Raw genomic sequence first — 15443 nt, forward strand, 5'->3', positions numbered from 1 at the left:
CAGGGGGGGATCAATCACTAGCTTTTCTCGATTTTTTCTTGTTTTTTTTTTCTCGAATTCAACCTTTCCTAGGTTTTCTTCATTACAGTGTGTGATTGCTGTAATAATGTTAGTAACACCTCGCGACTTTGTGTTATAAATTTTACATCAAGCGTCTACTTTTTTTTGCTTTGTCACGGCCAACATTTTCTTGTTTCAACTACAGCCCTAGAAAGATTTTTTTATGTTTTCGTTCACCAAATTATACTGTACAAAAGATCAGAGAAATTGTATTGTTTTTTTTCTAGGTGTTTAAGATGATTCACCGATTCTAACGAAATTTGTTTTTTTTTTAATTTTAGAAGATGGGAAAGGAATTGAAAATTTAGTTTTGGTTTCAGATCACTATTTGTTTTCCTTCACTCTGGCTGAGATTTTCATGTTCGAGTGGGCACCTAATTTGCTTGACTCACCCAACAATCAATGCGGCAAGTGCAAAGTCGGTAATGATTGTGTATGTGTCTTTTACTATTTACAGTAACGATCCAACTGAGCAAAATCAGTTGCGAAATAATCCAATAGAGGAACAAAAAGTTTCAATGAGTTACACAAGCCTAATTTAAGGGGTAAATAAATATACAGATTATTGTTTTTGTTTTTGCAAAACCATTTATGTACAGATTTCTACAGATTTTTGTTTTCTGACCGATTTTAATTTGTTCTCAACAAATGGTGAAACAGAATGAAAGCGTGACTCGTTCACACAAGAAGTACTGTTGTGACGTCAGAAAGGTTTAAAAAATCCTTTTATCTTTGATTGCACATTTTTTGTTGTTGTAAATTTTCTGGCTATGCGCTGTTTGCAGCTTAAATGCTGGCAAAACAATAATTAAACAAAAGCACTACAATAACGAAGGTAGTGTCATACTAGTTCTGTTATTGCTTTTTCGATTCGCATTTTTTTCTATTCATTTGTTTGCTAGAATTCTACACATTTTACAGAAGTTGAGATTGTACGGATGAATTCGTTCTGATTTTTCCATTCTCCATGTTTCATCAGATCGAAAATCGTCATGTATAACAAGTTTATTTTTCTTGAAGTTAATTTTCAATTTCGCTACAGTCCGGAGGGTTTTTGACAATCGGTTGGAAAAACAATCAACTGTATGAAGAGACTAAAAATAATTGCTCTCTATACGCTAAACTGAGTAGAGAAATCAAATAAGCGTCATTTGTATTCTGTGTATATATCTGTGTGGTTGTGAGTGTAGTTAGTAGGGGAATTTTCCAAGCGAGTATTCGTGTAGATCTGTTGTTGGTTTCCAAACTAAGATTCTATTTGAGAAAGCAACTGCAAGTGCATGTGTATTCTGGTTGCAACATGAGTATGTGTTGTCATGGAGTCATTACACGTACAACTTAAAAAAGTAAACAACGCAAACGCAAAAGCAATTTCCGTTAGTACTTTGAATATTTTTGGTATCATCGCCAACTGTTTTTTTTTCTCTTTTCTGTTATTTCTAGTATGTCATGGATGATTTCAGTTTTTTTCTGTTCCTTATTTTTTTATTCTCTTTTCTGACTCTCCAGATGTTCTATTGTTATGGTTTTCGCATTGTATTAGATTCTTTATTACAAATACCCTGTAGAAGCCAAGAAATGAGAGAGATTTTACTTGTTTTGTGACAACCTATTGAGTAGTGTATGTTCATTTTTATATCGACACATGTTTTTTTGCAGATTTCGTTTATATTATTATTCAGTTTAAAATTAGGAAGCAAGACGGATTTGTGTGTGTGATTTCGTTATTGTTTCGTAAAATTTAAATCAGTATTCTTTTTCCTCATCATATTAAGCTCGTCTTTTTGAGAACGAAAGTCAAAAATGTAAAATAGCTTTCTCATACGTGCTAAAACTTAAAAGCCACTCTTCTATTTTTTTGACATTCTATACTACTAATACACGTTTAGCTCTGTCAACGGTTTCTCTTTTCCATTAAATAGATTTGGATGGCCGAGTTAACTCCATGGCCTACTACTACGGTTTTCATCACTAAAATTGTTAGCATAAGGAGAAGATTTCACTACAATTTCTTTGTTTTCTTTTTAATCATTCTCACTTCCCATGTTGTTGTTTATTACTTCGATAGGTCACTAGGATTACTGTACAACTTTCTTCTCATGGCCTACTACGTCTTCTTTTGCTTTCTTTTTACGGGTAAGGCTGATGTCATGCTGAAACAACTAGCAACGCGACCTACAACGCAACGTTCACACGACTAACCAGCTCTCATTTGATCTCCATGGAAATCGCGCAGACCTGTCATACTGGTCGCTTTATGTAGCGCGACCAATCTGATGCCAATGTGTTTAGTAGCGCGACTAGTAGGAAATCCAATAGGAATATTGTTTTTTCTCGATTTGAAGCAGTGATTCCGGGTTTTAAGCACAATAGTACGAAGATCTGTCCGAACTTGTGATAATAAACTAAAAAATATCTTAATCGGCGAGAAAATTTTCATGAATTCTTAGTTCCGGCAAAAAAAACAAGGAATTTTGTCGGTTCAAATTTTGGCATTCTTGCAATCCGGGTCGTGATTTGATGAGTTTTTGATGGCTCCCGAAAGAAAGGAGACGATTCAAAGCATTATCAGATGTAGAGAAGTGATGATTTGTAGGGAATTTCAAAGTCACAGGTCGCGCCAGCATGACATACCAATGCGTTGCAACGCAATCTTATTGGAACGTTGCGTTGCGTTGCGTTGCTAGTTGCTTCAGCATGACATCAGCCTAAGATTCTGTTTATGTATCCCCTTCCTGTCTCTTTCGCGCGCAGACTTGCTTCCTTACTCGTTTAAGTTTATATTATTTTCTCTCATATGGCACACCCTCGTACTTCGCTTCCATTTAGCGGATCCTGTGGTACTTTTCTTTTATATTCAAGATTTCTCAGTCAGTCGATTTTGTTAGTAATTATGTATTTTAAATTTCTGATTTCTGTATTCGTTTCAACTCACTTACGGGCGTTTGTTATCAAAGTCAAATACTCTCATGGGACAGAGCTCTTACTCGTTTCTTGTAAAAAAAATTAAGAGCAAGAGCCACGCCTCTTCGTTCATTTGACATCGCGACGACTAGTGTTTGTAACAATGTTGTTTTGAATGGCACCGTTTGCACAACACCGAATTTAGAGCTTCACCACCATTCGCATGCAGTTTTTTTTTTACCTTCATTAAGTTTATTCAAATTTCAAATTCTACTACTTTTAACTGTTCGGCCTTTATGCTTTCGATTTTTTCTCCGTTTATTTTACATTGTTATTTAAAATTTCAGCAATCTTACTTGCTAAATGACATTCACAATTATTCACATTTAATTTTCATCTAATTAACTACACTTTTCATTTTTGAATAAGTTTTTTTTCTGTTTTTTTCTCTGTTTTTTCTTAACTCTTTCTCATCCCGTCTCCGCAAATGTTATAAAATGATAGTGCGTTCTACTGTTTTACTTTTGTTTATTTATTTCCCTTTTTTTACTACAGACGAACTACGTACGGCTCTTGCATTTCTGGTTTTGTATGTTTGTTCCGCTTTTGCGTCATGATTTTTGTGAATTTGCTGTCCGTCGGTTGCTTGGATTGGGTGTTTTGATTTTGTGTTTCTTTCGTTCGATATAGTTTTGGTTATCATGTTTATCGTTTTTCTGTTGTTTATCTAAAACAGTTATTGTTGTTTTTGCTTTGTATTTCTGCTATTAACTAACTGCGCTAGGTGCTGGTATCCATATGAAACGGTGGCGTGGCGGTGGTGATTGGGGAAGATTTTTGTTTTGAACTGCTCTGATGAAGCCTGGCGGGGGTCTTTTGGTTTTTATAGGATGTTGTATAGTAGTGGGCGACATTCACAACATGGCGGAAACCATATGGTATTTGTTTGCTTTTATTTTTGGAAGTATTTGTACAAAAATATGTCCTCAGTGTGAGTTGGGAGCGCAATTGCTGCACGGTTGTCTGATAAAATTCGTGTTTATTGATTTGTTTTTGGTTTGACATGAATGAGAAAGCCTTCTGCCCAGCTGTAGATTCACTTGTTACGATTTCTACAACTTCCATCTTGTCCACGTTTGCTTGTCATTGTTTTAATCCTACGAAAATAATCCAAAATAAATCTATGTATCACAATATTTCTAATATTTACTTCTCTTTCTTCAAATCAGTTCTCGGAGAAAGAATTTTCCTTTAAAAAGAGAGCATTCCTTGAAATTTACTTATTTCAGCTTTTTTTTTGGAAAACTTCACAGATCGATCGTTTATTACATTACGCTAGTAGTGTTGTGGGCGTTGCTTGCGAACTATTTCACGAACTCTCATGCCTGTGTGCCCTTAGCGTTTTATGGCTTCCGCTCTTCCGTCGTTTTCGTTTGGAATCCCTCTGGAAGGCTACATTTCCGGGATCATCCGCCAGCTGCGGATACTTGTGTATGCTATGAATGTCGACTCCAATCCATCCATCAACATCACCATGAGATATGAGCTCTTCTTTTTCTTCCTCCGTCCAATCACCACGCCCCTGGAATCCGGCTGCGACCAATTGCTTCTCCAGCTCCCACGCTCTCTCGACGGCTCGTTTATGAGCATGCTTGAGAATTCGGTGCCGCTCTTGCTCGGGATCTACACCGTATTTGATGATCACAACCGCATCTGGTCCATGAAGCCGAAGTTCCTTACCATTTGCCCCTGCATGATCGTTGATATCATGCGTCGATATATTGAACATACCTCCCAAACGGCGCAGCTCTTCGGTGTCATCTCGCAGCTTCATTATGTTATCCTTCACAAAGTAGAACACGTCCTGATCGTGGATGCTGAAGTGAAGATCCAAGAAGTAGGAGCTGTTGAAGACCGATGAAACCACATCCTGGACAACGCTGTTTGATCCATCGACCACACTAACCAAAGCACGACCATCAATGCGTGATATGAGAACACCTTCGCCAAACACGCCGCGGCGATAGGATACTCGAGGCAGCAGATTCCGGGTCTTCAGTTCCATCTTCAGCAGCGGTTTTGGAACGAAGCCAAAGTCCGAGAACTTTTCGTCAACCTGTAGAGTTCAATACATATAATGAATGATAATTTAAAGAGAATTTAAATCAAAAATTTACCTTTTCAACGATGCATTGCAATCCGGACATGACACCGAAATCGGGTGCTAGCTGTGGTGACTTGATCATCGCCTTCGGTCGGTAGATCATATCCTTCGTGTATTTGGATCCTTGCATTTTGGTCATATCGTAACCGAACAACCTCAACCAGGACTTCAGATCATTCATGTAGTTCATCGGTTCCTTTCGATTGATGGGATCATTGTTATGGAAACGATAGATAAACACATCCGTTGGCAGACGCATTTCTGTAGCCAGCTGTTCCCAGGACGGGGTCATCCATTGGCCCACTGATGTATCGTACAATCGCTTCTCCATGTACACCAGACGAGTATTAGGATCCAACAATCCGCCATGGAAATCGATAGGCATGAAAAAGTCCGGATTGGAATCTTTAACGATTTTACCGAACGGCGTTCGTCGAACTTCTTTCACTATATTTCCGTTGATGTCGAAGAATGCAATCGGAGAGCCATTTTGGTCAGTTGCAGCGTAGTAGCGTTGTTCGCCGGTTTCCACCGCAACTAACATATCGCGATCATCGTACAGGAATCTAAACGTCTTTGATACTTTCGGGTAATGAACATGAGTGATGAGCTCAGGTGCGTTGATGTTGGCGTAGAAGTACTGCGTTACATTACCCTTTTCATCGTGGCTAGCTACCAGTCGGCCCATATCGTCGTAGAAGTACCATGTCTGGAACCGATCGCGTTCCATAGCATGAATTAGCTGACCTCGGTTGTTATAACGATACTTTTGCTCTCCTCGACGAACCACATAGCCTCGAGCATCGTAGCTGTTGAACTCCACATCTCCAATCTGAACGACTCGATCGCCCGTATCGTATCCGAGATTCGTTTTGTCACCCTGCTCCATAATTCCGATAATATTACCATTTTCATCGTACAGGTATTTCCAGCTATTGGTTCCCACAACTTCGCTAACGAGACCATCAGCATTGTAGTTGACTTTATCCAGCGATGTAACACGGCCTACCATTACCTTGTGTGTCTTGATCCTGTTCCTCAGGTCATAGTCCAACTCCAACCGGTACACATCGAATGATTTGATATTGATCAGCACGCTCTTAACTCGACCATGTTCATCGAAATCAGTAATCGTAAAGAATTGTTTCGACGTATCTTGAACCACAGTTCTGTTGAAAGCGTTTCTCGTAATCCTAAGATCACTGATGGCATCCAAAGTTCCTAAACTCTGACCATACTTAAATCGCATAATCGGCAAGTCCTTTCCGTCGATATCCATTTCGATTCCGCTTAACCTCGCATTGCCATCGTATTGGTACTTGAAATGAGCTGATGCCAAAGCACTCTTCGATCCGAATTTCAACTTTTCATCCTTCATCACTCCTGCGTGGTACTTAAACTCTCTTCTTAGCTCAAAACCTGGCTCGAGTACTTCAACCATTTTAACCAGACCCGTACTCTCCTGGTATGTGTATTGTGTTGAAGAAAGTCCAGCAAGAATAGTCTCCAATCTTCCTGCGTTATCATACACGAATGCTACTTTTCCGGATTGATGCGGGTGAATCTTTGCCAGTATCTGTCCATCATCATTGTAGAGAATCTCGAACGGATGGCGATTGATGGGTGAGAAGTACTGATACTTGAAGAATCCTAGTGAAGTCTGCAGCGAGAAAGCATGGATGTGACCGCGTGGAGTTGTTAACGATTGCAAAGCTCCGGCATCGTCATACTGCAACAGATAATCCGACCGGCGAGGTGTTGTTACCTTCAACGGGAGGCTACTGAACGTATCCTTGAAGGCATACACCATCGAACTACCGTCTCCATATTTGATCTCATTCAGTCGACCAGCCCGATCGAAAGTGTACTCTTCCTTTAGGTTACCCCACTTCCATGAAATCAAACGTCCGAAACGATCGTACTCCAAATCAACATCGGCATACTCACCGGATTGAGGTCTATACGCAATTGGACGTGAAGATTTGTCGTAGGTTACATTCAGCAGATCAGTTTTATCATCCACCGAAACCGTGATTGAAGAGCTATCCTTCTCATATTCAAATGTCAGCAGGTTCTCTCCATTGACACGAAGTTTCCTGCCGACTTGAGTAATGGCTCGAGAATTTTTGCCTCGCACTGGTACGTGACGAATGAAATATCTCCACTCGAATCGATTTGAAAGATCCCCATTGATTTCGGTGCGTTGTTTTGATGGTACCGGATAGCTTTCCCCAAGCAAAGGATCGATTTCGGCCAACAAGATGTAAGGTACAGATTCAACCGATACGGTATTTCCCCACGGACTGACGCTGGTGGTTCCTCCATCAACCAGTACTGTAGTTTTGGTTGCAGCTTCTCCAGCACGTGAGACCACCGATGATCCTTGTATCAACATAGACACTTCACGTTGTGAATTTTCCGTTACTTTAACAGTAGCACCCTTAACGCTAAGGTCAAAAGTGAGGTCGATCTGCTTACCAGTTGGAGTAACGGCTGAAGTAAGGCGTCCAAATTCATCGTAGTTGTACACGTACGAGCGTCCCGTTGAATCCAGCTTGGTTTTGAGCAAACCAGTTGGACCATGATAATCGAAGGTGACATTGTAGTTATCCGGGGTGCTGATCTCATGCAGCATCTTCATTCGGGTCATTCGTAGGCGGCATTTTTGTCCCATAGTATTTTCTATCGAGTTGACTTGAGATGTGTAATCACGCAGCAGGAATACTTTGTTTCCAGCGGCATCAGTGACTGTGCTCAGTTTTCCGTTCGAAGTGTTGACGTTGTACAGGAAACTGTAGGTCGTCTCTCCAGTCATAATATTCTTAGTTGCGATGTGTTGGCCAAATCGGTTGAATACGTAAATCTCTTGCGAGTTTGGAGCATAGATTTCGTACTCCTTGGAAGTACCGGCTTCGGGAAGACTTGAGATAACCGATCGAATGCGATAGTTGGCTTGATCGGCAATGTGTACGTGACCATCGGGTGTAACTGTGATGGCTGAAATGGTGTTAAATTTGGCACTAATAGCTAAGTAATGGTCGGCCTCGTAGCAATCGCATCCTCGCTCCAGACAGTTGCATTTGGATTCGGCGCCGGCGTAGGCAGCGACTTTGCCATCGGTTCCGATAACTCGGATTCGGTTGATACGCTGCGAATCACTTTCGGCTACGTAAAGATCACCGGTGGGTGCAAATGCGATACTTTGAGGCATAACCAGGGATGTATGAGCAGCAAGATCGGAATCGATCGTGGTTGGTGCGGCTGACGCGCAGTGTAGAGGTCTTCCAGCGATCACTCGAACTCGGCCGTCCGGAGTCATGCGTAGGATCATGTGATCATCGATGATGTGTAGCGTATCGTCCAACGGGTTGATGGTTAGTTCGGTTGGCCAACGAAGGTGCATTTCTTCAATCTTGAGGGTTCCCTCACATGGGACAGGTTTCCAGTGGGATTTGTGCATGTGATTACCAATGAGTGTGCTAATGATTCCGTCGCGATCTACCATTCGAATATTGGTACCGTCAGCAAAGTAGAGCACATTATCCGATGAGATAGCTACTCCCTTCGGGTAAGCCAACTTGGCATCACGTGCCATGCCACCATCTCCGCAATGAGCTTCATCTCCTGGAAGGCAACGTTCTCCGCTACCGACCACGGGTTCCCAGTTGTGTTCGGGATCATGTGAGTCGTCCTTGTTCCTAACTTTGATGATTTGATGAGATTCAGGGTCAGAAATGTACAGTGAACCATCCAGAGGGCTCAGTGCCATATGATAGCGGTACGAAACTCGAGTGGCGTTCAATTTAACAACGGTTTTAACTGTTCCATCGATCATAATTCTTCGGATGTAGTTGAAGTCACCAACATACAGACTACCATCTGGTGCAGCGGCCAAGGCGACCGGAGCCAAAAGGCGTTGTTTGGATGCAATACCGTTGCAATCACTGCATTCCAGAGGACGTTGATGACCATCCCCCATTGTCGTTAAAATGACACGTGGTTTGTGCTTCAAGTAAATATTCGAACCATCTCCCTTTTGCAAAATACCCTCGTGGAAGTTGTACCGATGATGAATATCCAAGTTCCATCCACCAACTTCCGAAATGCTCATATCATGACCACTCAATTTAGTGGTCTGGACATCCCAGATGACATCTTTACAATCCGTGTACTGATAGCCAACTTTTACGACGGCGGTTGTTATGCCATAGACACGTTGTCGGTAGATATTTAAACGATTCCAAGGGTAAGTGAATTTGATGCCAGGATCCGCCTCAAAAATTCGTTCGAACAAAATTCCTTCGATCGTAATCCTCAGATGAATGAGTTTCAACGTTTGAGGAATGATGTCCGGAGTAAGCTGTAGTTTAATCGTAGACAAATATCCGGCTGCTCGGCTGCTGTGATAGACCAAATTGAGGCCAGTTCCGGGAATGGCTAGCGACTCCTGTACCACCTGTGATTCAGCTAAAATAGCAGATCGATCCGGACAGGCACCCTGGAATCCATGTTTCCATGTTGCCAAAACTACCGGCTTCATCGAATCGTAATCGTGTGAGAAACATGTATGGGGTGGTCCAGTCCTTTCCTTATCGTCGATAGTGGACATGATAACGGTATCGATGATGACCACTTCATTCCACGGAACTTGAACAATCCTCGTCTGTGGCCGGAAAGGTGATCTTCCAAATTGTAACGTTATCGCTCCTCCTCCATTGACCATCAAATCAAACCATCCATCGTCCCGCGTCAGAGTGAATCCTTCTAGTGGCGTCGATGTGCTTACGCGGACACCCACCAGGCCCATCTGTAGGGACGTTACCACACGACCTCGGATCACAGCAGAGCGACTGTTTGTCATCAACAATGAAGAGAATAAAACAACAAATTAAGCCAAACTGTTGAACCAAATGTTTTTGATGCTGAAATAATTAGCACTCGAATACAAAACAATCCTAACGTATCGTCGATGAAACATCCCATCGTTCAAATATGTGGGAATCTACGGACGTGTTGGCCACGTGTTTATTATTTCAAATTGGCGTTAGTGACGGATAAAAATCCGCTTGAAAGGATGCAGGAGCTTTTTTCCGGCCCTCAAATGGAAATATTTTTTCAAATAACAACTAATACCACAGTTGAAAAACAAAAAAAAAAGATACACGATTGCACATGCACACAACGGACACATGATGGAAGCAACATTTAACAGTTTGGAAGTTGGGCGGGATCACACAATAGGGGAGGATGAGGAGATGGAGCCTTACATCTACACCACCTACAGCAACGGATTGTCGAGTGACGCGAGCTTTCTGATTTTTTTTCGTCTCCATTCGAACATACAAGTTGTTCATTCTGATGAAATCTGTTGATGTGTGTGGGTGTGATTCTGTGCTGTTGAGGCCTTTATTTTTTGCTATCAAACGTACGAATCGAAACAAAAATATAAATTGATAAATCATGCATGAATAATACCGCTAATTAAAGGCATTAATTAAACTTTTTGTTGACCAACAAATGCAAGCAAGTCCCTCGGTCTCATTAGGTATTCGTTTTTGTGGGTCTCTGAAAGTCAATCGATTATTCTATCATTTTTTGTTCTGTAGTAAACATAAATTGTTTCACTTCGATCGGGTAAGTGTTTATGTTTAACTTTATTCCAATGTTGGAGTCATTTTTACTTCATTTTAAAAAATATCTCACAACGAAATTAGTTAATGTTCGATTTTTAATATGTCGATTTTAGTCTTTTTTATGTAAACATTGTAGAAATGTTTTTCAAAAATATGAGCTAAGAATCTTATTTTTCACAAGTAAAGAATCACATTTTCGTAGATGATGGAAAGAATAAGTGAAACATGAGCTATCAAAGAACGAAAGAACATAAGCCGTAAATATCATGAATTTTTCGAAAAAGAAACAACGGCTCACCGGCAGGACTTTCAAATTGGCTAACGCGCCGTAGTACTGAAGCGGAGATTGCAGGTTCAAGTCCTGCCGGTGAGCCGTTGTTTCTTTTTCGAAAAAATCATGATATTTACGGCTTATGTTCTATCGTTCTTTGATAGCTCATGTTTCACTTATTCTTTCCATCATCTACGAAAATGTGATTATTTTCAGGTACAAAGATGTACCAAGCGATTTCATAACATCAGTATTGATTACAAGAAAAGATTTAAATTAGATCTCGTAGAGACTTGAGGTATTTTCAAGGTTATTTCAATAATTCTAATTGAAGATTTACAATTACTAAATGAATTTGTGGTATGATTAAGGTTTCCAGATCTTTTTCAGCATTTTTCGGCACATTCGGGCTATTTGATCTAAAAATCTGGCAAAATCCGGGTATTTGATTTCAAAATTGTCGACCAAAAATCCGGGCAATATCCGGGCAAATTTTGTCAAAACCCAGGAATTACTCAACAAAAATCCATAGAAAAAATCTCAAAAAAGCATCATCCATCAGATTTTTAATCGTATTTTAGGTTTTTAAAAATCCATTTTTGATTATTTTTATAAAACTTGCCCAAAAATTTCGGTTTGAACGCATTAATAAAAGAAAATTAACAACAAATTTTGTTTTTTGTTTGATTTGGCTAATGAAGTGGATATTTCCAGGCAAATTCGGCCAACCGAGCAGGACCAGACATTATTCAATTTTTTTTATTAAATTTCCGGGCATACCCGGATAAATCGGACAATCTGGCAAGTTTAGATATGATATCTATCTTAGAATATTAGACGTCACAAAAAAGACTTAAAATGTTCCTCTCAATTACAGTAATGCTCGTGTTGGACTCTAAACACACGTATGACAGAATAGAAATTCTGATTCCGGTGCTTATCAATTTGTACTTGTATGTGGACTTGAATAGTCTAAGTCATAAACTAAATAACTTTCATCGTTGACGAAAATGACCAAATTCGGCCAACTGTTTAAATAATTATCTCTACTAGTCCTCGAAAAGATCATATTCATAATCTTAGCATGAAAAATCAGTTTAAAAACGAACCCACACATATAGGATCTCAGTGAAACTTCATGTTTCTTTGAAGAGAGGTTATTTACTTAATTCTAAGGTGTACATCTTCCAAGGACATGATGGCTAGCATCTTACAAATGCTAAAATCACCAGACCACAGATAGAGTACTTTGTGTGCCGTGACCGAGATTCGATCTCATGACCTCTGGCTCAGAAGATTTGAAAGTTATCCTCTAGGCCACGGTCGGCGGCTGATGAATGTTAGTTTTTTATGCTCATTTCGAACCATTTCTATTTCCGGCATCCTTCATAAATTTCAGGCTCGTTGCAAACCTAATTTCGCAATTCTTTATAAATTTAAGCCTCACTGCGAAACCCCTCTACTTGATTGAGGCGGATCATATTTTGTTATTTTACTACTAAGTTTTTTTCTTTCTGTACTCTCACAATAATCTAGAAATAACCCATTCACAGATAAAACATTTCAAGAAGTATTAGTATCACTGCTAGGAATGATATTCTTTCTTTTGAACATTGACTTTGCAGACTATGGATGCATTCATTGAACTAAATAATATGTAAGGTCCATTATGAAAATTATTATAATTTATATTTTTGTTTTATTTTGCTTTTTGGTGAATTGAAAAACTACAAGAAACGATCTCTCATATGTGTTGTGGTGAGCCTACTTGGTTGAATAATTCTACTAAATGAAAGTTCATACCGTAGATGAATTGTAAGGAATCTTTCGCTTGCTTTGATTCAAAAGTTACGAGAAGTTACGAACAGGAGTTATTGAAGGGATTCAATTTCATTTGTGTGTTTTTCAAGGATAAAAATGGCCGACCTTTAGCAAGTGTTTAGTGGTATTCTTTTCTGTAAATACTTCTTTTTAAGAGTTTGTTTGTTTTTCAATAGATCGAATATTTGTATAAATGTAATTACAATAAAAGAAATTTACGTATATAAGTCAATCGAGCACATGCGTCCAAAGCCGATTTAGAGGATAACTGATAAATCATCATTTCTAATCAGCTAAGTTTGAAGATTTTGTTTTTGATAAGGTTTAAAAGTGTATTACAGAAATACATAATTCAATTCAAATTCAAATAAGTTTTGAAAACTTTTTGGATGTATTTTTTTATCTCCGAAAAAAAATATTTGTATCATAAAATCGATGATCAATTTGGTTTTTCTTAAATTTCATCCTTGATGTATGGTAATTGTCAGTTCTTACCATTTGCAATCATGTAGTGAGATATTCGTAATCGAATGTGTGATTTTTCGCATTTCGTTGAAATTCATTGAGTGAGTTCCAAAGTTAAAATTTTTAAAAAATCTAAGAAAAACAGAGTCTGAGTTATGCTCTTAACGTGATATTTTGTTAAACGAAAAAAGTACTTGTAGGGGAGCTAGGTAAAAAATGCGCAGAGCAGGCAAGATGTGTCATCACCAGTATTTCAGTTTTTTTACTAATATGTTCTATTTACCTTTTAATGCGTTCATAAACATTTGTGGCCTTGTATTTTTTCTATATAACGTTAATACGGCATATAATAGCAAAAAAAAAAATCACCTGTCATAAGCTTATTTCATATTTGTTTAAATTTATGTGCAGTTTTCATCACAATCCTTTCAATGAAATTTTAATGTTGCATTTGAAACATAATTTGAATAAAAAGGAAATATTTGAAATTCCTGAATTTCATTTAGATTTCATTAACTTTTCACAAGAATGACAGTATATCTGGCAGCACTGCACGTAGTAATACGTTTTTCCATCTGTGAAGTCAAAAAGAAGGGTTTTAACCTCGAAATCACTTTCGGATCCACTTGAATCAATAAACACGTAGGTATCAAACGTTAAAGACGGCGCATTTGGGTACATACGTATACGCACTTTACCCCAAACGGAATGGAAATCATACTATAGAAAGTGTTTCAAAATTGAACGATCAGGACGTATATTATTGGTTAAGTGTTCCTGTTTATATATTTCTGATGAAGAACAGTCCCATTTTTAAAATTTTTGTTGAATTTGCTGAATTGCATTATTCATTACTGAGATATAAAATATTCTTCTTAACGTGGGAGTCTTACCCCCAGTTCCCCCACATAAATCCAAATATCTCGGGCTATTGCGGATATCGCAACACAGTAAACTTGTATCGCGTAGAAGATTGTACAGTAAGGCAATTAATAATTTTTATAATATACGTCTTATGAAGCGCCTTTTAGAGTGTAAAATTATTGTTCATCAGAGTCTTATGAAATCCTTTCAATTTTCATACGAAGTTCTTATGAAAAATGGAAAAAACGGCATTGTGAAAAATAATGAACAAATTCATTCCATCAATCATTTTTTAACCGTCTAACGAAGTTGTGGAGTTATCAATTTTATTCTTCCAAATAGTAAGTTTGATTTTTTTTTTAAATTAACGTTGAACATATTTGTAAACTCAAATTTGTTGTTCGTCTACGTTTCAGCACGTTGACCGGGAGAAAAAAACCCAAGATAAAAAAAAAACCGGATGCGGCCTAAAATCTTTCTTGGAATCGGGTATTGATGTGCTGCTGATGACGACCAAAATGTATGCAATTTCTAACTAATTAGCCGAACTGAGTTTTTTTTAACATCAATTATATTCTCGAATTATTCTCATCAAACGTGACATATCCTGTTTTTATGAGACCCTCTTATGAAAAGCAAAAACCTGTCATTGAAGAACGTGTTCATCTGCAGAATTCATTCGCGTCTCAAGACAATCTTATGAATTTCAATTATTTTACTTATGGCGCCATTTTATAATAGAATATTATGGCATACATCAAAGTATTTTTCTGAGTGTACTGGGGCATATTTTAGAACATAAAGAGTTGATTTTTGATACATTTTGTCGAGAATCTCCAATTTGAAGTCGATTGCGCCAGCTCGTGCTTCGACCAATTGAGCTGAAACTTTCAGAAGGTCATTTTTTTCACGGCATGGCACAAAGCTGAAGGGTGCCGCGTTTAAAAAAAAAATGTTATAAAAATAAAAATAAATGTTATAAAAATCATCCCATACAAATATGAACCCGTATACTGCTCATGTGTATATTGTTATCATAAAAAAACCTATTAATGAAATCTTTCTAAAATTCATATTCTTCTTCGACATACTTACTGTGTATCATTATGAATGATATTATTAGAACGCTCACTTATGTCTCAAAAACGATAGGTTCTTGTTACTGACAAGGGATCGTCTTTGAAAACGTAGAACATAAGAGTGCATTTTGATCGAAAAGAAAAAAGTTTCTGATATTTTTATGAACATTTCACCCAAAACA

At 38.4% G+C, this 15443-nt stretch overlaps 1 protein-coding gene across 7 annotated transcripts in view; it reads right to left on the bottom strand.

Moving 5' to 3' along the window:
• Nucleotides 1–267: 267 nt before the first annotated feature.
• Nucleotides 268–15443, bottom strand: part of LOC129746472 (teneurin-m) — a 359103-nt gene continuing 343927 nt past the window's right edge. For all 7 annotated transcript variants that reach the window (XM_055740133.1, XM_055740131.1, XM_055740130.1 and 4 more), the window contains 2 exons: nt 5142–9978; nt 268–5080 (listed from right to left, as the gene is read on the bottom strand). In XM_055740133.1, coding sequence (XP_055596108.1) covers nt 4334–5080; nt 5142–9978 — 5584 coding nt within the window. In that variant the 3' untranslated portion in view covers nt 268–4333. The remainder of the gene's footprint in view (nt 5081–5141; nt 9979–15443) is intronic.

The sequence above is a fragment of the Uranotaenia lowii genome, chromosome 2 (assembly GCF_029784155.1).
Source record: "Uranotaenia lowii strain MFRU-FL chromosome 2, ASM2978415v1, whole genome shotgun sequence".
In the NCBI taxonomy this organism is placed as follows: Eukaryota; Metazoa; Arthropoda; class Insecta; order Diptera; family Culicidae; genus Uranotaenia; species Uranotaenia lowii.